Genomic DNA, 24,107 nt, shown 5'->3' on the forward strand with positions numbered 1-24,107 from the left:
ATTTATTTCAGCTAACTTTACATAATACAATAGAAAACAATCACATATTCCTACCTGAATAATATCATCACCTCCTGCAGTGGCTGCTTTAGATCTGAGTTCTTCAATTTCTTTCTCCAGTTCTTAAAATGTAAAGAAACGTTACAGTATGAATTGATGCTGCATCACAGTAGCAAATTTTAGTAAATACTGTGCCTGACAACACTTCTATTCAAAACAGAGAAGTCTTCTACCTCACCAATTTTTATTTGTTACTCAGTGATAGACAGGACTAACAGAAAGAGAACAAATATTCAGTACTACTTCTCCAGTCCTGACACCGAGCAGGGTTTCCTGAGGAAGCAAAACTTCCTGGCTTGGATAGAGGGACAACAGATAGAAATTCTTCTGAAGATCATCCATCTTACCTTCTATTTCATAATCAATTTAAATCAGAGGAAAGATACTCAGTTTCTACTGTTTCTTGAAAAACAGGCAGCAAGCAAAGAACAAGATCGTATGAATAACCACACTGAGGAAAAGCCTGGTACAGCCCATTCTGTATCCTTATTGTTTCAGAGGGCAGCTACCAGCAGTCAGCATAACTGTCATTCCAAACAAGGGCAAGTGACACCAGTCCAAGCAGTGGGCCACTGGAGGAAAAGAGACTGCAGAGTGGGCAAGGACAGCACATGAGAGCACACATTTACAGGTACTTTTAGGTGTTAAGCGTAAAAATTTGTTTGGTATATTTTACAATTTCTTGTTAAAGCAAGAAATTATATAAAGTAGCAATCTATCAAAGAAGTCATTGTACTCTACAACAAACTAAACTCTACTCATTATGCAAAAAAAATACCAGACATTCCTCCTCCCATTTGCTTCCTGAAAATCAACCTGCACCAATACAGGGAAGAGACAATGACAAATCCCACTTCAACTTTTCCACAAGCTGCACTGTTCCATCATGCCATACTGTCAGACCAAAATGAATTTAATACCTGACAAAAGCAATGCTTCTTTTCTTTTTCTTAATCAAATTACTTCAGTCCTTATCCTCCCACCATAAAAAGCAAAACTGAAGTAAAACAAAATCTAGTATTTTTGACTAGAATTTAAATCTACCTATCAAAATCACACAATGATATTTGAAAAGGTCAGGTAGTGCCAAGCATTAAGGCAGAAATTGCACTTTCCAGTAAGATACCTGCGCATCTTGACTTCACTTTCTGTATAAGCATCATTTGCTTTTTTGCAAACTTGATGAGGTCTTCTTTGGGCAATGTGTCCAGCTGTAAAGAAAGTATATATCAGAGAAACCAGTTTCCTCTAACCCAGAGGGAAACAGAAACAAGGCCTTTTATCATCAGACTTCCAAAAAGCTGAATTTTAGGACAAGAAACTCTTAACATACATTTGCAAGAAGTGTAACATTTCAAAGAAGAATAACAGTCCAAGCTACTGATGCTCTGTTATCCAATTCTGTTATTTCAATTACAGTAACAGAAACTACTCCTCATTCTGTACTTTTCTGAAGCACACAATTGGGCAGCACTGGTTAGGAAAACTCAGTTAGGAAGGATTATAGTTCAGTAATACAATTTGAACAATATTTTGAAAAGTGCATGCTGACCTAACATTATCATTGTTTAAATTTACTTCCACTGTATGCAAAGATGTCTGTGTCCATTATGAAAAAGACTGCTGCCAAAACCGGATGCTATTAATAATTTATCAAATATAACAGGAAGTGAACATATAAAAAAGGGACTTTTTTCCTCATGGTATCCAAAACACTTTATCTTAATGTTTATAAGTTAATTTTTCCTGTCTAGAAGAAATGCTAAAAATATCTTTATCTTCCTATTAGTCACAGCTTGCATGCTAACCCTTGCAAATATTGCTATCCAAATAAATTAGGTTTGTGAGGACTGATTACCTTTGATTTGCCTGATCCTGGTGTGCCAGAAGATGCCACCATCTCCTGCCCAGCATCTTGAACCTACAACAAAATAAAGTTCAATCTGCAGTAACAGACGTTTTGGTGTAAAACTACCAAAAGAACTAATTGAAAGTCTCCAAACAGAGAGGAACTGAATATAGTGAAAGCACAAGAAAAAAAAGCAAACCAAAATTTTTAAAACAACATGTATTTGTAGGATGAGTCAGAAACATGGCGGAAAAAGATCTACTGTCATTATTAGAACAGCAGAATGGAAAGCTCCCAATGTCCAAACCATGATTTTATGATTCCATTACTGAATGGACATCTAGAGCTCATATAGTATCCAAATTAATTTTATTTACAAGCAGTTTCAAAAGCATGACTATCTTTCCTTAAAAGAGCCATTAAAAAAAAAGGAAAAACAACAACAACATGACCAAAACAAACAAAACACCCAACCCCCCCCAGCAACAATAAAAAAACCACCCAAAAAAACTTGTAGAGGAGCTGCAGTTCAATCAAACCTTGAGAACTTTTGAACCACATAAGCTCCTAATATTTTTTAGTTTCCTTCTTAAACACACTGGTTTATCTCTACAACTGTTAGCCTATCAAATATATTCCAAAAGATTCAGCAAAGTCAGGGCTCATCTGGACAAACTATAACCCTTCTCTTCCTTTTTTTTAAACATGCAAGTCCTCACTAGGATTGCTGCCATGACGAACATATCTGAAAAAGCTTTGCAAATTCTGGGCTCTCTATCTGTAAAATAAATGCAAAATGCCTTCTACTGTAAACTTTCACAGATCTAATCTGGGAGACTGTTGCTTTATAGTGGTTTAGATGGGATATGCTTATGTATAATCAGGAACACAAAGAAATGTATGCAGCCACAATGCTGCAAAGGAAACAGGGACAGACACTTCCAAAATATCAGGAATAGCATTTCCAAGCCTTCACCTTTACCCTACTTTTTTCTTCATACCATATGTGCATGAGTATAAGAGTGAAGAGGTATATATATAAATATTTGTATTTTTATATATCTAGATGTTTGTGTGTGTGTATGTATACACACCTACCCTCACTTTCATTCTGCTACTTTCTTCATTCTGCCAAAAAATCAAAACCCTTATGGTAGAAACTAAGGAAGAACCAGATTGGATCTGAGCACTATGAGTGAGAATGGACAATCACTAATAATTTGGACAGAACAGGTGATACAGATAACAAAAAGCATCACCTTTAGAAATGTGAGCTCAAGTACAGACCAAGGACAAAGGCAGTTATAGTCATCTATGTCACATATGCTAAATGTTTGGGGTTTTTTTTCAAGATGGCAAAAAGAAACTTACTAGGAAAAAATGTGCTGTAAAGCATTAGGAAAAAAAGCTATAAAGTTTCAGATTTTCTTAGGATGTAACTTTGTCAACATTTACACTCCTAATATTTTAGCACTTGGTCAGGATAATGAATTATAACAAACTGCATGTACTGTTCAGAAAATGACAGCTCACCACTCTCCATACTACAGCAAGGTCAGAAGGATTTTCCTCTCACAATACTTTTACTCCTTTAAGCTAATACATACAGAAGCAGAATCACACACTGTGTAAAACAATGCATGCAGTTTTGCTGTTCTGGTAACAGAAACCAGAGGCAGCTCATGTAGAGGGCTTCACCCACTTGAGTTAGAAGAAAAATTATCAAGATGAGCTACCAAAAAACCCTGAACAATTCACTGATTAGTTGCATCTGAACTGTGTGCCAGCAGCTACTAAGTATGCTTTTAAGCCCAATACAATCCTGCATGGTTTCTAGTCCACCATTCTGAATTCTGGATGCTTCCACAGTTTACTGAGATACACACACACACACACATACACACACACAATCTTTTTTTAGATTTTATTTCAAGCCTACTTTACCCCCTACACCAAGGGGTTTCCATGCCACATTTCAAGATGTTCTTGGTATTTTCACTGGTATCTATCCCTTACTCTTGCAATAGCTTAACATCCTCTTAGAAAGCCTAACCAATGCATAAATGCAATATATCAGCCTTTTCTGTGAACTGTGGCAGTAGTGGTCATCATGGACAGCAATTTTCTGAGCAGTGTGCAAGTATTAGACATCACCAACCCTAAGTGTACCAAGTCACATCAAAACTCATTTTGACTTGTGATTGCTTCAACCAAGTGGCATTGAACCTCTATCAGAATGTGGCACACGAGCAGCACAGACACTACTAGGAGAGTTAATTTAATGTGTGAACTTAAAATTTGTCAATGTTGCCTTTGCGTTTGCCTTGGTGTTTATAAAAGCTACAGTAGATACAGACGCCTCAGTGCTTTTATTTGTTTGCGTTGGTAGGTGTTTCACAGCGCACGTCCTGTTAACACATCGATCGGGTCACCTCAGTGGAGAAGGAACCCTTGTTCGCCCGTGGGTGCTCTCACACAGTAACCACGCGAAGCCCTGGCCGTGTGTCCGTCACCCGAGTGTCGCTGCCCTGCAGTCAGCGCTGCCCGCTCTCCCCAGCCCGTGCCCACAGGGCGACGTCCCCACCTCCCAAGCACGAGGGGCACTGAACGAGCCCCTCGCAGCCCGCACCGGCGCTGCCATTTCCGCAGGGCAGAGACAGCGGCAGAGGCAGGGCCCCCTTCCCACCCTCGGCCTCCCTCACAGCTGCGCCACCCGCGGGGGCTGCGAGGCGACGGCCAAGGGCGCCCAGTGCCCCACGGGCTTCACCGTCCGTCACCGCAGGAAGGGACAGGAACCCGCGGCGTGGGAGGGGCCGGTCCGCACCTCCCCGCTCCGCCGTGCCCCATGCCAAGGTCACGCACCGCCCCCTCCGCACCCGCCCCGGCTGCGCTGACCCCGAGGGCTCCGCAGCCCCTTTGCCCGAGCACGCCGCGTTACCTCCATGGCGGGGCCGGCCGGCTGCAAGGGCGGGGAGATCGCGGCGCCACAGCCGCTGCCAGCGCCGCTACATCCTCCTCGAGCCGCTTCCGCCTCCGTCATCCCGGCACGCCGGGCTCGGCCTGTCCGTCACGGAGCGCCGCCCCGGGGCCGGGCGGGGCTGAACCAAGAGCCCGCGGCCTCGGTGGCTGAGCCCGCCTGAGACGGGCCGTGAGCCGGGGAGTCGGTATCGGGGCCGATCTCATGTTCTCTGCCTTATGAAAAGGGGAAGGGGTACGGCAACACGAGTGCAGCCCGCTATTCCCTGTTTCTGAGGGGCCCCGAAGGGCAAAGCAGTGCTGCAGAGAGTGTGAGATGAGGGTTGTCGTGCTCGGGCAGAAACGGAGCGATTTAAGACCCTGTTTTTAATACCTTGATGGGAGCACAAATTGATTTAAATTATTTATCAAATAAATGCGGCCGGTGCCGGTAGGATGGTGCTAGACTTTGCATCAGTGCCCAGCGACTGGACAAGGAGCAGTGACCTTAAATAAAACCACAAGAAATTTCACCCCAACATGAGAAATAATTTCTTTACTTAAGGGTGGCAGAGCACTGGCACAGCTGCCCAGGGCTCTTGTGGAGTCTCCCTCTGGAGACATTCAAACCCCACCTGGGCCCATTCTTTGGCACCTGCTCTAGGTGACCCTGCCTTGGCTCCGGGGTTGGATGAGACGATCACCAGAGGTCCCTTCCAACCGTAACAATTCCATGATTCTGCAAATTCAAAAATGCATGTGAAGGACTACCAGAGCAAATAGCAGAACCTAGGTGTTATGGCTTGTAATTGCATGTTTTTAAAGAGACTTTTTATGCCTGTTTGAGGGCAACAATGCCTACTTTAAAGGGCACACATTTTTCGTTGTAACCATGCATGCACTTTGGTAGTGCCTGAATAATTTTTCACATTTCATGATAAGTAATTGATTTTTAATGAAAAGTTGCCTGGGAAAAACAATTTAGGCATATTATTCTGTTTATGGTTCACTGGGCGAATACTGAATATCACCGAATTAATTATATTGTCATGAGAGAATATGTAGTTTAATAAAAAGGAGAGTAGTTTGTTGAAATGCTTGTCTGAGAAGAATAATTGCGTTTTTCCAAGTCTGCTTACTGTCATTCTTCTTGTAAAATTCAAATGGCAAATAGTGACAAAAAGCAGAAAGCTTCTTCACATATACCTAAGAAAGTGGTTTTTTTTCCCACGTCCAAGGCATTCACTGTCCATTACATATATTAATATATCTCTACTTATGCAGCTACACAACAGTAGCAGGAGCACATGGTTCCATGCTCACAGAGGTTGCTGGCAAGAAGCACATGTCCCTAACCAAAAAGCATGCCAGTGTTTTTTCATTACTTCTATTATTATACTTTTTAGAAGCTTCAGAGGAAATTAAACAGATTTATTCTTTCCTTCCCCTTTCACAGTCGGGTACTCTGAACTGGTTACCTATGCCTGTGTTGCTCTGGTCTAAGGTGGGGATTTCATACAATTTCAATAAGAGCTTTTTGAGATAGAGACCTTCCAACACCATTCTGGAGCAGAAGCTTTTCACCCCAAACTATGCCATACTGCACAGCTCAGTGCTTTGAGATCAGCCTCCAACTGAATTTGAATATTTGGGAAGAACACTGTAGGAAACTAACCTTCTCTTGGGAAACCACAGAGAGAACAGTGTTTCATGCATATTTGTTCCTTCTGCCTATCTTCAGACAGTATGTATTGTGTACCAACTCTTGGGTCATCTCATTATTTAACCTACAAGGGAATTGATTTTGGAGCTCATCCAAGGCAGACACAAAAGAGTTTTCAGAGGTGTTAGTGCTGAAGACAGTGCTTTCTGTAGCTGATTCTTCCTAGGGACCACTCAGCCCTCCCTCCATTTTATGTAACAGAGTTTAGGCATATTATACATTTGAGATTGTCTTAACAGTCTTTCATTCTGGTCCTGAATTGCAACAGCAATTGCAAAGAATCCTGGTTAGGGAGTGGTAGAAGAATTTTAAAATTTTTTAGAATAACTAAAAAAAGGTTGAGGATTTTGTCTGTTGATTTTTTCAGTTTCTTACAATAAAGTGCAAGTTGCTCTGAATTTTTCAGGGAAAAATGTTGATTTGTACCTGCAATAGTCTGATAAAATTTTCTTAAACAATTTAAGAATTGTGTCTTGCCTATCTAGAAGGAGACAGTAAGCTGATACATAATAATAAATGCAGCTAACTCGAGACAAGATAAGTGAGAAAAACAAGAATAATTTACATAGTCCATATATCTCATGATTTTATTATCTTTGTAAAAGATAATTAATTCATATTTTTAAATAGCATTGTCTATGTAAAACAAGATTGCCAAAAGATTTATGGGATGTGTTGGGGCAGAGCATAACAAATTTTCAATTCTGCTTTCATTGAGAAGCCAGGTCTCACAGGGCTGTAATTAGTCTTTACATCAAGGTAGGGTACAAATGATTGTTCACTATCATTGGAATTAGTAGACCTGCAAGAATTTTCTGAAGAGCACAGAATGAGAAAATACCTGTAATTTTGCTACTGGGCAAGGTGTTTTCAGCATAAAGGAGCAGATGCTTTAAATACTTGCCACTGTATTTTGCAGCAAGTTCTGAGGATTGCAGACTCTTAGTTTTGACCCATGCTGGCCCAGTCAGAGTTCTTGCTTTTAGTTGCTTCTATGCCTTTTTTACATGCCAGGTTAATATAAAGGAAAACAACACATGAATTTATAGTATGTTAAGTATTCTCCTCTGTTTGGAAACTTAAAGCACACCTCCCTGTGCAGATGAACTGGAAATTATTTGGCTGACTATGGCCATTTTGTTGGGTTGAGGTTCAGTAGGTTCCCACAGGAGTGGAAGGGTACAGTTAAAAAAGAGTTATTTATCTCAGTGCTATTTTGTGAATGAAGGATTTGGTTAGGTGTTAAAAAATTAGACTGTATATACAGTCCTTAATTCTAGTCTTAGATGTAATAAGAAACAGAGATGGGTAGTTTGTTGTTCTCACCAGCAAAAGGCAACAAGCCTTCTGTTAGATTAATGTAAAACTCACACAAGGAAACATTTTTTTCACACCTGGTCTGAGGTGTGGCTACAAAAGTCTGTTCTATTGTTAACAGCGCATGAAGGACATTTAATTGCACACAGAGATAGTAACAAATGATGCTGAGTGATATTGGTACAATAACAAATTACTGTGAATCAAAAGGCCCAACTTTAAAAAATAGAGTTACCTTAATTTTTAGGTGCCTGACCTAAGATTCTACCCATATTTATATTGCCTGTACCAGAGCAGGACCCAGGGTGGCTTGCTTTTGACATGAAGCCTCTGTGTCCACAGTGATGGTAGATGGATATGATTCTACTGGGAGCCTTCAGTTCAGCCTGAGCCCACACAGCTGATAGATACCAAGTGCCCTTGCAGCAGCCTATGCCAAAGCCCTTCTGCAAAAGAATCCATGAGTAATTTGCTTCTTTCACATTAACCACAGGGTGCTGCTGAATGATTGCTTTCCTGATCTACCTACACACTGCTTGGTCTGGAGGGCAGGCAGAGCCTTGTTTGTTATCCAGCCTAAGCCCATTACTTTCAGTCTGGCAGCACAGTTTGGCTGCATCTTAGAAGTATGAAAGACTTAACTCTCACTCTCTGTGTGCCTCTAGGCTCACCTACAGCATACACTGAGACCTTGCAGCATTCATTGAGGATGTGAGGGAAATGAAACCTTCAGTCTAGGCTTAAAATATGTTATTGCACTTCTGAAAAATGCCATAATTAATAATTAACTTTGTTGTCAAGGTAAAACACCTTATGAACATGTTGATATAAACCATTAATATAAAGTATGATTCCATATCCAGTATGGATAGGGCAAATTACATAAAATCTTCTTCCTCTTCATGGTCTCTTTTCCTAACCAGAGAAAAACAGAGACTTTCAGTTCAAGTATGAAGTAGATCATCTATAGTTAGATTACTGGAAAGGAAAGCACTGTCCCTCTGTCTTTGAATGCTAGCTAGGATGATAGAACAGCTCACTTGTCTGTTTCTTTGTGTAATTTTTTGGAGCTCTGTGCTTCCTTCATTCTTTTTCACAAATTACCTTCACATTCCATGTGAAAGTAAAATGTCTCCCATAGCTGCTATTGACTCAACTGCTAAGCTCAAGGAGGAATACAACTAATCTAGAATTAATACAGCAGTGTCTTTTAAATAGTCAGTATTGAAGCAGGAATCTTTGGTCATTCCCATGGGAGGATTTGTTTTGACTGTTGTTAATGCAGAGCTGCAAAACAGAAACACGTGAGCAATTAACATGTATTAATCAACACTGACCCTGAAACATTTTTAGAGATGGATAACAAAGTTTCTGTACTATCAAAACCCAGCAGGGACACTTTCTTATAGAAGAAGAAACAAGCAACATCAAAGAAGTTGCTGTGGGATTGCATTAGCTAAACTGACTCAAGTCTTGTTAAACTGACATTGAAGATGTTGCATCTGAGAAGGTTAGTAAAGCTGTGCATCTCGCTAACTGGATGAAAATAAAGCATGGATGTATTTTTAGGACTTATGTCTAATGTATTTCTGTACAGTTTTATTTCCACAGTAAATGGAGTCATGTGTTTCCATCAGAAGTGTGACAATAGTTTCAGTTATTTGAAATAATGTGTGGCTGTACACATACAATCTCATTCTGCAGGTGATCATTGATTTACAGTATCTTACATGAAAATATATTAAATCTCTTACCAACTTTTGTTGGTATTAGTAAAAAAATCACCATATACAAACACATCATTTAAAGGTCTTCTGTACATAGCAACTGTCAGACCTAAAGACATGGAAGTTGAAGGCACTCTAGATGAGGGCACCCTCCAGGCATATGCCCAGAAGCATATGCACAATTCTATTGACATAAAGTCAAAATAGACACCAAACCATGGTAGAATCTATGGCCTTTGAGGGATGCATACAACCCATTGACCTTTTTCCCAAATTTTCTTCATAACTACAGGTCAAATAAATTTCACTGGTAACAATAAACTACTCCCTGTAGTTTTACATTAGCGAATATTTTGCAAATCATGATTGAATCTGTAAATTGATCTCTCAGCTATGGTGGCTTGAGAAGGCATAAAAAGCAGAAAGTCTCCACTTTTCTATCCTCCTGCCAGCTATATTTTGTCAAAATAGTTGAGATTCCTGTCTCTGAATATATAGAAAGATAATATCAATAGCATATGAAAAGCCACTTCTTATGTAGCCACACATCAAGTGTTTGTTTCTCCCCTGTTGTATTCTAGGACTGCAGTCTGACCTGTGGTACTTCTTATCTGTTGTTTATAGCAGCTGAATTGCAGCTGGGTGAAAAGTTACCTAAGGAAGTGAGAGCAAAGGTGAATTTCCCAGTGTGATTCTAGTCCCTTATAATATGGTGCCTCTGTCCTTGCAGTTGCTATGCAACTCCCTTTTCAAATAAGGCTTCAGCCACTGTCAGCATTTTGCTTTTCTGGTAGTTTTGAGATTTCAAGGGAGGAGCAAACAGGTCATCTGTGTGACCTTTTGTCCAGCACTGCTCATAAAATGTCACCAAGATCCTGAGTTAAGCATGTTTTCCATTTACTGATACCTCTTGTGGCACTGAATGAGGATTAGATTGATAAACTGTGCTGACTCACGAAGTTTCATAGAGCAACCCAAGAGAGTGGAAATATCTGAAAGAGCAGGCAACACCTTTTCTTCATACTAGTGAGACAGTAAATCAAGTTAATCATAAACAAAACCCAAACAATTAGTAGAAAGCTCCTCAAGCTGGTATTTAGCCTTGCTCTTGCTGTGATGAACAGCAGTGCTCTGACAGATAATTTTTTCTTGGGTAGTCATTTTACAGAGACATCCTTTGTTTGTGGGCAGGAATCTGTGGACCTGAAGTTTAAAAAAAAATAATTACACCAATGTAGTAAATACATGCTTCCACTTTCAGCGATTCCAGCATTTTTGGGGAAAACTCTGTGGGCCAGGACAATGTAACTCCTACATTTACCAGGCAACTTTTTGTTTGTTTTCAAATTGATGCAAGGTATTGCTGCCCTTCATGACTGCATTCACTTCAGATATGTGCTGCCCTTTATGGCTGCATTAATGACTGCAATATGGGGATTAAATAAGTAGCCTGAAATGAGCTTTGCATTTGGCAGCTGCTCATATTGCTACAGCTTTTTAGCTTACTTTTAACTCTCCATGAGCCAAAGAGAAAATATCCCTGGCAAACATTTTGTATTAAACTTGACTAAACTAGGATAAATGAGATTAAGGCATACTTTTCTTTAGCTGCTGTAATCTACATTCTGTTCCCTCCAACATTCAGAGTGCAAACTCAGTTAAGCAGCAAGTGGCCTTTTTTGCATGCTAACTCCATGGTGGCACTTTAAATCTAAAAGTGGATTAGTAACAGTTGTCTGTAATTAAATGAGTTATGAATTGCTTTAGTTAATTTTGCACAAGCTCAAAGCAAGCCTGTAGTTATGGTACTAATGCTGAAGCAGAACTGGTTTTTATTTTCCAGTATCTACCAGGCCCTATTGCAACTAAGAGCCTCAACAAGCTATTTATACTTTTGATTGGTAAGGCAAAGGAGAAGGCAATAACATGAAGTATCTGATGAACACTTTTACAACAGTGAAGAGGGAGATGGCATTTGCAGCATTGACTCTTCACCTGGTTCATACCAACTCAGAATTTTCCAAATGTCATGAGAACATTATCATGTCCAATTCAGAAGGCAAATGTGAGATGCAATAAGGACTACTGTGCCCATAGCTAGACTGTAAATAAATGCCTCTATATAGCCCTTCAGCAGTTTTTATCTAAGGAAGTAATGGGTTTTTGGTGTTTTTGGAAATGTTGCTTTCATTTCAACAGCATTTCTTATGTCCAACTTAAAATGAGAGAAAATGAAATTTATTCTACATTGTGCACTTCTGTTCCTCTCTTTATACTTGACCACCTTTAAATTTATATATTGTTATTGATTGATTAATATTCATACAATCTGTTGCATTCTTTTAACACCTTTTTTCCTGTTGGCTCCTAGTTTCTGTTAGAGTTTGATTTGAAAATGCCAGCAATATCAACTGCAGTTTTACAAAGATCAAAACCCACAGCAACTTTGAAATATTTTTATTAATGCTGAAAGTAACTGTGGTGGGGGTGACTGAGAATTGTCCAGTGGAGTTATTTTCTTGAGGGAGATTTAAACTTTGGCATAATTTGGGCACTCTGCCAATAATGAAAAATCAGTGATGTGTGAAAGGAAGATCTTAGGAACACTGGCATTTTGTGAAAGAAAAGCAAAATATATAACATGGGAAAAGCTGAAGATCATAAATTTCAATTGCAAGTAATTACAATTCCATGCGAAAAACAAGAGAGGTATCAGACATTTTCTTCTTATAATCTTCATCAAATTTCTCATTCTGTGCCACAGTGAAATGATTCTTCCAGTCTGCAACGGTCCCTAAGAAATTACAAAGAAAAAAAAGAGAAAAAATTGATTTACCATTATTTCCTGAAGCTCATTATCCACAACTTATTTGATACTTGTACTTCAATGCTTATTTCAAAATGACAGAATGACAACCAGACAGGGTTGATGTCAGTAACAAACCTCAGTACCTTTTCTCATGAATGGGGAAATGGAATGATCCATTATTCCTTCAAAGTCTTTAGTGTAGTTTGCCATGGGGTTTTCCTTCATTACCTCAAAAGAGGTGCTATGGACTATTTTGTTTAGAACCTCATCACTCAGATCCTTCTCTAGGAACTTTGCAATCTTCTGAATTTCTCGCTTTGGATTCTGCAGAAACAATTACATGGGATAAGACACAGAGCTAGGAAAAAGCAAAGAAATCAAAGGTCATGTGAGAGCTGCAATCCTCACGCAGAGATCAGGTTACTGTATTTACTGATACTGGCATTGTAATATAAAACTGTTGCTTGTAGTTAGTTTCTGCTAGACTTACAGATTTCAGAGCTCTATAAACATATGTTCAGCCTTTTACCTCCTTCATGTCTTCATAGAAGAGATAGAGTATACGGTGCTTATCTTTTGCCTTCCACCATCCTTTTACGTGGTCATACCAGGAACCCCAGAGGACTGAAAAAGAAGTAACATCAGCAGCTATAAATGCTGATTGTGTCTTTAACACATGTGGCACTCATGTTTGCCTCTTAACCAGTACCTGTGAATTTCTGAGCTGGTTTTGAATTAGTATGGCTGTGATAATAAGCACTGCTGTGCTCTGTGCTTGCTACAGCATTTTTGCTATTAATCCCTCAGGTTTATGGAAGCTCAGAACAGGACTCGTGTAACTTTCAAGGGCAGCAAATGCAGATGCATTATAGTCAATGAAAACACACAATTCCAGTATTAATTTGATCATCTGGACAAGGCTTGTCATAATTAGCCCTGCTTTGGACAGGGCAGGGGTTGGGAATGTATGGACAACAGAAATCCATTCCAGCTTGCATGATTCTATGATTCTACCTGGTTTTGATATTTGCCATGCTATCAGAAATGCCTACTTCTCTCAAGCAAGTGCCAAAATGATTAGCTAAGACAGAAGTAAATATGTTCTATACTGTATGTCTGCTCTGGGACAGATGGCTCCCAAGCTGAGCTGGTCAAACACAAGGCATAAGGTCTCCTTTGGACGTGTGACTCTCATGCTGGTTCAGACTGTGGTATCTCTAGGCCTACATGGTGGCAAAAGTATTAATGACCTAAGGACGCTTTAGTGACTCAAACTGTAAACTGCCATCCACTTGAACAAATTTTGTTTCTTGGATATCCTGTGATATCAGCACCTCTTTTAGAAAGGGAAGAATCTGCTTCTAGGGTTGCCTGCCCTTAGTTAGAGAACTGTCTTTTTTCCAACACCTGATTTTTATATACATTAATTTAGGTTCAAAGACTTCCTTATCCCAATTTCACACTGCACATTTCTATCCAAATTAACTCTCCACTTCTTTTTTAAATTTCAAATTTTATCAGTTTATAGTAAGACCAGTTAAACCATTGTTCCTTTTCAAATGGCTTATTTTAATCTCAGAGAGAAGAGATGAAGACTGAAAATTGTGATATATGTTTCTGAATTATAACAGAATAAAGATTAGTGTTTATATTTTTTCTCAAAATGGAACCTTAAAGATAGATTTAATCCTTTAGGTAATAATAAAAATTTGTGAATGAAGAAAAATTATGACTGAAACACCTTCGGCAGATATCCTTCCACGGTGTTTGCACAGGATTTCAAACCATAACCAAAATTTAAAAACCAATGCCATGCATTCTTAAAATGATCAAAGTCTCATAAACAACTGATTGCAGTTAATCACCTTTTCCAGTCATGAATTTCTCCACAAACTCCTCCCAGGTTCCTGGATCAGGCAACCCTTTATTCATTCTGTGGAAATGGTAGTATGACACCAGGTTGTCTTTTGCATTTCTTGCCACATAGATTATCTTTATTGATATGAAAAGAGAGAGAGAAAGAAATTAACTTGCATATACAAATACAGATATTGAGCATCTCCTGGGGTTTTCTCTTAGAGCCTGCTGGTAGAGATTTAAGAGTTTTTACTTTCAAGCTGCCATTTTCTAGAATCCAGCTCAGGTAACCTAGTTGTGACTTTAGATTCCCACAGACTTCACACATTAAAGGGAAAATATTTTTTAAGATTTTTTAATTTGATTTCCCAACAATTCTGGAAAACATATTCTTCCAGAAGAATATGTTGGTTTACGTCACTTTCTTTGCTGTGAGGTAGAATAGGGCTCTTCAGCCTTACCTTACAGTTTTGTTCCCAGAAGGATGGAGGTAGCAGCTGCACTGGCAGATGAGTTTTCATTGTCCGTGGAGATGGCATGGCTTCAGCTAACTCCACACCTGTGGGATGTTTAATTATGAAAAGTTGTTCTCTAAATTGAATTAGCACTTCTTTCCTATGCTCACACATGTGATTGTGACTGTGACTTTCCAGCAGTTCACCTTGCATTGATCACTCATCTCCAAAGCACTTACTAGCAGGGTAACATATACAACATTACTTAAGCATCTTCAATGTTTCTAGAGAAAATTTGGCCTGTGTATTTGAGCAGAAAAGATTTACATCTTTTTGCTTTCTTGGGCCCATACTTTCTTTCAAAGGGATTATGATAAATACTGATTTCTATTTATCCAACCAAAGCTTTTCCTTTGCAATATTTGGTGGTCTCCTTCCACCTTAGAGGTAAGAAATATTTGTTTCTTTCTAGGATACAAGAATATGACAGCTGATTAGACTTTGTGGATAGCACATAAAGAGAAAGTAGGAGAATGACGGTGGATTTTCAGTAGCTATGGATATATGGGACTACTTGGGAATATCTGATGATATTTAGAGATGTGTTATCTCCTCCCGTTTCCCTTTTAGACATCTATCATGACCTCCATAATTTTTTCCCTGTCATCATGTATCATCCTCTGTCATCTATCATTTTTTGTCTCTCTCTGAGTCAACACAGTCTAGTTTAGAAGAGAAAAAGTAGCACTTCTGCAGAGCTAGTCAAGCTTTTTAGCTTCAGATGTGAGAGTCTGACTTAACAATTTGTGTGGAAATGGAGCCCTTGCTGAGGGAGATTTTTGTAAGAAGCTGCAAGCCAGTGAAGCCTGCTGGTTGCCTGAATGTTCCATAGCTTGTTTAGATGACTAGACCCTAGAAGTGAGCAGCAGTTACTTGAAACAGTAGCAAAACCACTAAAAACATTATGCACCTCTCAGAAATATGTCCATGACATATGTTTCTCTTCCATACAGCCTGAAATCTCAGAATGGCATTCAATTGCCTCCATGCCTCATTCAATTGCCATTATATACATATCTGCTGCTGGTTTAGATACTGTGGAGTATCAAACACAGCTTCAGATACTACTACAAAACATCATGGTCTTCAGTAGCACCTGAAGCAATCCCATCTGTCAGCCTTGCAGCACCTTGAGTAGCACTAGATGTTTATGTTAAAACCCCTGAACTGGTCCTTAATAGCCAAAATGGTGCTTAGTTCAAGAACAAAGCAAGTGGACCTTTTCCAGGATACTTGTGGCATCAGCACTATGAGCTTGTTTTGTTTCATTTTGTTTAAAATATAGATAATATTCACCTGAGTAACGTGCAGATGGAGGCTCTGCCAAAAACCACTCGAGGAAAGGGTGGCGTTTGTAAGTAGTCTCACGTTTACACTTCTCAGTATCTCCATTTTGTTGAATCATATCCACTATCTCCTGGGTCCATGTGGTACCTGAAAATGTCAAGTGTTTAGATGTTTTCCTCCAGGATAGCCAAGAGTTTCTTCTATTAGGGCACTGAAAGCAAGAAGGATGGACTCTGTGCTAATGGGGGAAAGAATAGCATAGAAAATAGTAGACAAAATGGAAAAAGAGTACAATACAGGCAAAATGCCTGATTGAGCAACAAAGGTAATTCGCAAAGTTCAATTCCATTTTAGACAGTCTTCTTCTTGCCTAAAGAAATAAGTCCCCACACCAGTACTGAAAAAAACACTGGGATAAACTCACTATTGTTGGGAGAATATTATTTGCAGAGGAATGAAACTTCCTTCTTTAATCCCTAACAAAAATTCAGCTATTTTGTTTTCATACTGAATTTGAGTAAAAAAATGCGATATCTGAACTTCAAGTGAGTTAAAATTTCATACAGTTTGAAAATATTAAAAAGTGGAAGTATTTGCAAAGTTTCCCTTTGAACCATGTTAATGAAAGTCTGTACATTTCATCTGCCTGAGTGACTGCAACATTTGTGAGAGTTACAGTATAGTGTATCTCATGTGTCACTTTTCTTTTATAGCTGTCATCTCTGTGTCAGCCACATCTCCTCTGAGGTACTGTGGCAGGTCAGCTAGAGAACAGGCTAAGGGATAAATTGGAAAGCAATTTAGGCAGGAGATTCAGCCCTTCTTAAGATGCTTGTGTGATGCATCTCACACAGATATGACATAATGTCAAATGGAATCCTATCTTTATTTATTTTCAGTTCACTGGCTGGAAGGTTTTAATCCCAACTGGGTTAAATAATGTGGTTTTGCCTTTAGTATACAGGTAGTAAATCAAAAGCCTTCAGGTTTTACAAAACTAATGGTGGATTTTTTTGTTAAAAACATTTTCCCCTACTGACAAAAAAAAAAAAAGCCCTAAAAATTCTTGCTAATTGAAATAATTATTTTTTATGATGATCAAATTCTCCCATATCTGTTCCTGAATCTCCAAAACTGTATGTTTTTATTCATACAGAATTCATATTGATGCTTGTTATTAATTGTTTTCTTGTGTAGTAAGTATAAAGGGTTTGATGAAGAGGAGAAATATTGTCCAGTCACTGAGTAAAATGCCAGATAGCTAGTAATAATGGTGGTATTTTTCTTTGTTGGTTTGTTGACCAAAATTCTTAAATTAATTTGGTTATTTTAAAGAATTAATCAATTTTCAGAAATCACTACTTGTTTACACAAAAATCGTTCTCCAAATACATAATATGTTTCATAGTCATACAGTTAGTTTCTATTATTTCTTAGCAATGATCACTTATTTCTAGGCACTGTTAAATCACTACATATTGGTGGAAAACTCCTACTGTCACCATTAATATAAATGTCTATAATCTCAGTTAAAGGTAACAATTTTAGGTCATTAGACTTTGGGTGTTTGTACTTCAGTAGTAACAGGTAGTTGTTGCCTCTGCCAAAGAAGTCAGGAGTTACTAGTCACAGCTGACACAGCTTCATGTCTTTAAAATATTTCTAGTTTGGAGTTAAACAAATATTAGTCACCAAAAAAAAATAATCTCAATCCCATCAATAAGCATGATGCCAAACTTTTCTATTCTGTTTCCTACCCACACCAACCTGCTTTTGCATAGGTTGCAATGAGCACATCATCAGGCTTGGCTTTGAACTTCCACACTTGGTCCCAAATGCTGGCAATTGGTTCTGTGACGGGAACACCATCCACTTCACGTAACCCAGTTCGAATCATTGTCTCTCCCAGACTCAAATCTTTCATTTTATTCATGGCAATGAGAACTGCATGAAGAAAGGCTTAGAATTAACATGACTGCTCTGAAAAAAAATCTGAATTACTCATCTTGAGGTCTCTCTTATTGACAAAATTCTATGTCCTCTGATTTTTTTTGCCATGATTTGTTCTATCTGGATATATATAGATCCCTTAAAGCTGGATCTCATTTTCAGAAATGCATGGTGTATTGCTAGTGGTAGTTTTCTGTGTCTCTAAAAATCACTTTGTTTACTCAGATACAAGAAGAGAAAAAAGTCATTATTCTCATATCGAACACATTCATGTAAAATTCGGATGATTGGTATGAAGGCTTCTAAAGGCAAAAAAAAAAAAGTAATCAGAGGTGTGATTCAAAAGAAGGCAGAGGATAACAGCAGGTAATTAAATCAGCACACAGAACCCAGCCCTTCCTCTGTGAAGAAAATAAACAGAAACGCCTGCTAACACCCTTTGTGCCTTAAATTCACAAAAACTCACAGACCTTTTCTGTGTTACGTTCCTGGATCTTGGCACTCTTGGAACTCTTTGCTGTGTTTTGAAATATGTTGCCCGTAAATAACCTGAATCAGATTGATCATTAACTAAAGTTTGTTAGACTTTAATTATGTGAATCAATCTGTTTTACAATAACTAGTTATTGATTTCTGAATTTCTCCCAGGACGACGTCTTAAGCATAACTTTCAGAGCTCCAGAGTCTGGTCAGAAGAAAGCTGTGCTTAAAGGGAGGCTATAGAAATAATCTCAACTAAAAATATCATCCAGAAAAAAAGACATTTCAATCCCAACAGCAAATATTGCTAGAATATTTTCTTTCGTTTTCTTGTTTACTCACAGCAATTTCCTACAGATCCTCACCGCTGAGCGGTGTGAGATGTTGGATTGGTGGCAGGGCAGTCACTAAAGAAATTTTTAAAAAATGAAGGAAAAAGAAACTTGCCTGAGAATTTTCCTGCTTAAATGTCTTCAGTCCTTGGCTGTATTGACAACTACGCAGGAACTTAAATCTTCAGGCACAAGTAGGTTGAAAACTTGTGTGGGTGGAGATTTCATTCTTCCTATCAGTATAAGGAGAGTAAAGGAGGAAGTGCAGCAGCAACCAACAGCTGAGCACTTTTTCTGGCATGGTTTGTGAAATCTGTTTGAATCCTGTGAAAGAAAAACACTTGGAATTCTCATGTAAAGGATGATTCTTTGCTGGCAACAACATAAAATATCAGTCAATAGCTCCAGCAAGGTTATTAATTTGTCTCTCTCATTGTCAGCAGTCTTGGAATAATTAATTTTCTTCCTAATATCTAATCTAAATGGCAAAGATCCTGTGTGTACAGGCAAAGGAATAAACATCCCAAAATTTTATTCTCTACTTCCCATCAGCAGGTGATCCAGCCACCTCTCAGAAAGCAGGTCCTCAGTCCACAGGTGGTTGCTGTATGTAAGCCTACTGCACTTATACTTACTAGCACTGTGGGAGTGCTGTGGGGAAAATAAACTCCATCTTATGGATGAGGCATTTCCAATTTCTCTGGGCAGCCTGTTCTACTGTCTCACCACCCTCACAGTTAAGAATTTCTTCCTAACAACTAATCTAAAGCTACTCTCTTTCACTTTGAAGCCCCCTTGTCCTGTCATTCTATGCCCTTGTCCAAAGTCTCTCTCCATCTTTCTTGTAGATTCCCTTCAGCTACTTCATGGCCACAGTTTGGTCACCCTGAAGCCTTCTCTTCTCCAGGCAGAACAATTTCAGTTCCCTCAGCCTTTCCTGATAGGAGAGGTGCTCCATCCCTCTGATTGTCTTGGTGGCCTCCTCTGCACTCACTCCATCAGGTCCATGTCCTTCCCATGCTGGGGACCCCAGAGCTGGATGCAGCATTCCTGGTGGGGTCTCACCAGTGCAGAGCAGAGGGGCAGAATCACCTCCCTGAATGCACTTCCCAGCCTCCTCTGGATGCAGCCCAGGACACATTTGGCTTTCTGGGCTGCAGTTGCACATCGCTGGGTCATGTCCAGGCTCTCATCCATCGGCACCCCCCAAGTTCTTCTCCCAGGGCTACTCTCCATTAGCCAATTCTGTTCGGATTCTGGGATGTAGCTCTTTGGGTCCCATAGACTTTAGGTTCAGGTTCCTAAGATAATAATGAACCTGATTTTTCCTTACAGTGGAAGGGACTTTGTTCCCTCAGTTCCCATCCTGCTGTCCATCGGCTTAAGAGAGTGGCAAGAGAAGTTGCCATTGGAGACAGAGGCAGAAGTCTTTGAGCACCTCAGCTTTCTCCTGCTCCATTATTACCAGTTTTCCATCACTTTTTATTGTTGCAAGTTTACCTTCTGTAACCTTCTTTTTCTGGTTAACATATCTAGAGAAGCCCTTGTTACTCTTTGTGTCGTTTGCCATGTTCAGTTTCAGATTTACCTTGGCCTTCCTCACCCCATCCCCATACAACCTGACTATCTCAATAATCTTGCCAGGTTACCTATTCTTTTCTCCACTATCTGTGGACTTCCTTCTTTCCCTTTAGTCTGATCAGCAGTTTTTTACTCATTCCTGCTGGTCTCTTGCCTTCTCTGCTCCTGGGGATTGATACCAGATTCCATAAGCTCCATAATATGCTGACAATGGTAATTATTAGTATGAAAGCTCATGTGAGGGTGAACAAGGACTATTCTTTTCTCCACCATCTGTGGACTTCCTTCTTTCCCTTTAGTCTGATCAGCAGTTTTTTACTCATTCCTGCTGGTCTCTTGCTTTCTCTGTTTGATTTCTTGCTCCTGGGGATTGATACCAGATTCCATAAGCTCCATAATATGCTGACAATGGTAATTATTAGTATGAAAGCTCATGTAAGGGTGAATAAGGATCTTGTGAGCCTGACTAATAAACCATCCACATCAGTGCCAGATAGGAGAGATGAATTCCCTTATTGTCCCCACAATGCAGGTACAGGACAGCAAAGCCAACAATTCCAGGGCAAAATACAGAGACGTTATTTGTATTAACATGTTCACAAAATAAGGAGAAAAGCAGCACAGCCAACAAGCTGTGACCTGCACAGGAGCTTGCCATGTAATACCTGCTATGGCTACAGCACACTTAATACAGAACTGCTGTTATCTAGAGCCCCATGTTGGGTGCCAAAAACGACTGTGGTGAGTTGACTTTGGATACCAGCTGCCCACCACATTCCTCCATCACTCCCCTACTCAGCAGGACAGTGGGAAAGAAAATAAGAGGGAAAAACACCTTCTGTGTTGAGATCACGCAGTTTACTAAAGCAAAAGCAAGGGTCATGTATGTGAAAACTGAAAGATTTTATTCTCTACTTTCCCTCAGCAGGTTTTGTATGGCACTTCCTGGGAATCAGGGATTCAGGGCATGTAGTTGTTGCTCTGAAAGGCAAGCAGTGTAAATTAGGAATGCCTCTCTTCCTCCTCCTTTCTCTTAGCTTTTATTGCTGAGTAGACATCATATATTATGGAATATTCTTTTGGTCTTTGGTCAACCACTTGATCTTTTTCTGACTCTTACACCAAGTTTTTCTTCTGAAGGCTGACAACACCAGAACGATTGATTAAACCACAACAAGCAGAGAAGGGTAAGGTACAAAATTTTTCTTTTTACTTTCAAGTTGTTTCATGGGAAGATTTGCTATTTTCCTCTCTCTGTTAAGCCCTGTACTGGTTCTGCTTGTTCTTCTTGTACCTGGCAGGTCATTTACTGGTTTGTAACATTGCTCACTACTCTCAGTTATGCAACCATCCTGATAATGCAGTAATCCCCAAAGCATATAATTTGTGTGTATGACAAAAAAAACTCAAGACTGCTTATTGAGCGTCTCTTTTCTATTGCAGCTGTGAATCTGAGTAGCCCTTGGACAATGCTCTGTGTCAGATAAGCTGAACTGAGGTCAAAAATCACTGCCTGTAGCTTTAAAACTGCTTTTGAAGTAGGCAATGAGCGATGAATTTCTTCAGTTCTGAAAAAGGGAGATGAAGGTGGAACTGGCTGCTCCAGGAACTGGATTTCTTCTCTGGAGCCATGATTTACAGGGCCACTATAAAAAAAGTCTCTGTTGAGAGCTTCCTCCAGGTTTCCTTTCGCCTTTTCCTGAGTGCAAACTGGTGGCTGGTGTTTCCTCATCCAAAACACACTGTGCTTGTTTTATTTTATTATTGAATTTGATTTTATTTTTGCTTGTCTTTGTTTTCTTTTATTATTTCCATAGTATCAGACTTCAACTCGGATGAAGGCTACAAATCCTACATCAGTATCAAGCACTATGATATGGTTTTAAGTCTGATTAGCTTAATATTTTGCCTACACTTAATGGTCTGTATAATATAAGGTACTATTTCTTATAAATTAAAATTTATATTGGATACATTTGAATGAATGTGTTTCTGTGTTATGCTTCATGTTTCTATGCTTCATATTACATTTCTCTTAAACTCAGGTCTCCCTCTGCTGGACAAAACACAATCTCTTTATTCCAAAAGATGTTAAAATATTTTGAGTTGAAAATTACATTTGATAGCTATTGCTATCCTTAGATACCAACCTGTATTCCTCATTCAGAAAAATGCATCCTTTGGAGAAATGAAAGAACACTCTGGACTGACCAAGGTGTCACTTTGAGGCTTCTTAAATTTAAAAACTGCATTCATCTCTTGGGGACTGAATTAAGCTTGATCTGACTGTAAGTCAGTGAGCAACCTTAGGCAACAAAAGCTTTTGGTACTGTGGGATACATTTAGACTCAATCACAAATATATCCTGCCACAGGCTCCTGGCTACCTCCATATGCTGTGGAGAACAATCCTGCAGGTGTCTGTAAAATAGAAACAGTACCAATCTACCAGACACTACCAACACCACCAATACCACCAATCTTGTGGTGGGTATTTAGTATTGGGTTCCAGCCAGATACAGGTGAAATAATTGTCACAGATATATTTATGCAGTAGCAAAGTAAGTACTAAAGGATATTGTAAGTGTAACCATGGAATGAATAGTCCTAAGGCTTTAATTAAGAAACACATTTAAGCACCATGCCTAAGTGCAATCCCTATCAGTAAAGCATTTATGTTCCATTAACATCAAACTCCTGAAATTTCTTGGTTTTAAGTATTCTCTCTCCAGTAGAGTTTCCTCCAAGGAGAATTGTTGGAGTCTACAGTGTGTATAACACTGACCAGCTCCACATGTGTTGGGATCACAGTAATATTATTATAAAGTCTTGTTATTCTGGGCATGCATACTCAAGTGATAAAGTATAATCAGAATCCTGCAGCTTTTTAAAGTACTTTTCCCAATAAAATTTGCATATGACGTGCTTTATGGTTTTCTGAACCCTAAACCTAAGTGTAACCCTAACCCTAGGCAGAACGGAAAAGCTGCATTTTTCTGAGGTGCCAAGCACATGAGTGTAGCCAGTAAGAAAGCTGTGGAGAGGGCAATGTTGTGGCAATGCTCTCTGCACCTGCAAAAGGCCTGAGCTCCTGAAGTTAGGCAAGCAAGACCCAGACTCAGCTGTGTCTGTCAATAAATGGATTTTGAACTGCAAATATTAAATAATCTCACCTGCAAGTTGACATATGAGGAATAGTATCCTATATAAAAGCAAATCTGTATCTAGAAATAAACAAAATCCTTTAGTGTAAATCTTTGTTGTCCAACCAAATGCTGAACAGAAGGTCTGAAAAAGAAAATCTGTACAAATTGTATAATTTCTAAAGTGCGTGCCAGAGTTCTGCTTCCATAAAAATGCAGAGTAATATACATATGACTTTAATGAGAGAAGAGCTAGTTTGGAATACTAGCTTGGTGGGGGATTAAAAACTATTGTAATGTGTAAGGGTTTAAAAAATTCTTACAGGCATATGAAAATTCTGCAATAAACAAGATACTTTTTCAACTCTGCTTAATGGCATTTCTCATAGAGAACAATCCTCTTGTCCAGGGAGTGTAAAGAAGGTATGTGAGGTTCTGGCTCTCTGTGTACTTTGTGTCATACTTTCTGTTCCTGTAGGTCCAGCCTTGTTCCTTGGGATGCTGAGCTACATGGTTGTACATG

General features: G+C 39.2%; 2 protein-coding genes across 2 annotated transcripts in view; both read right to left on the reverse strand.

The window, feature by feature from the left end:
- Window positions 1-4,949, reverse strand: part of GCC2 (GRIP and coiled-coil domain containing 2) — a 30,898-nt gene extending 25,949 nt beyond the window's left edge. Inside the window, exons 1-4 of the mRNA XM_064709985.1 lie at window positions 4,848-4,949; window positions 1,919-1,981; window positions 1,187-1,271; window positions 55-122 (exon numbers count right to left, since the gene is read on the reverse strand). Of these exons, the coding sequence (XP_064566055.1) occupies window positions 55-122; window positions 1,187-1,271; window positions 1,919-1,981; window positions 4,848-4,949 (318 nt within the window). The remainder of the gene's footprint in view (window positions 1-54; window positions 123-1,186; window positions 1,272-1,918; window positions 1,982-4,847) is intronic.
- Window positions 4,950-12,073: 7,124 nt separating this feature from the next.
- Window positions 12,074-18,035, reverse strand: SULT1C4 (sulfotransferase family 1C member 4). Its single transcript, XM_064712655.1, has 7 exons — window positions 17,867-18,035; window positions 16,109-16,246; window positions 14,759-14,856; window positions 14,306-14,432; window positions 12,970-13,064; window positions 12,584-12,764; window positions 12,074-12,425 (listed from the first exon to the last, which is right to left on the reverse strand). Exons 1-7 carry the CDS (start codon window positions 18,030-18,032, stop codon window positions 12,313-12,315), a joined length of 918 nt encoding a protein of 305 aa, XP_064568725.1. The 5' UTR covers window positions 18,033-18,035; the 3' UTR covers window positions 12,074-12,312.
- Window positions 18,036-24,107: the final 6,072 nt, after the last annotated feature.

The sequence above is a fragment of the Zonotrichia leucophrys genome, chromosome 1 (assembly GCF_028769735.1).
Source record: "Zonotrichia leucophrys gambelii isolate GWCS_2022_RI chromosome 1, RI_Zleu_2.0, whole genome shotgun sequence".
Taxonomy (NCBI): Eukaryota; Metazoa; Chordata; class Aves; order Passeriformes; family Passerellidae; genus Zonotrichia; species Zonotrichia leucophrys.

Excerpts from the sequence above, each read along its gene's own strand:
- SULT1C4 (XM_064712655.1), bottom strand. The coding sequence starts at position 18,032 with ATGAATAAAATGAAAGATTTGAGTCTGGGAGAGACAATGATTCGAACT. Across the intron at positions 14,857-16,108 it reads TCCATCTGCACGTTACTCAG|GTGTGGAGTTAGCTGAAGCC; the intron begins GTGAATATTATC and ends AACATCCCACAG. Across the intron at positions 14,433-14,758 it reads TCTGGGAACAAAACTGTAAG|ATAATCTATGTGGCAAGAAA; the intron begins GTAAGGCTGAAG and ends ATATCAATAAAG.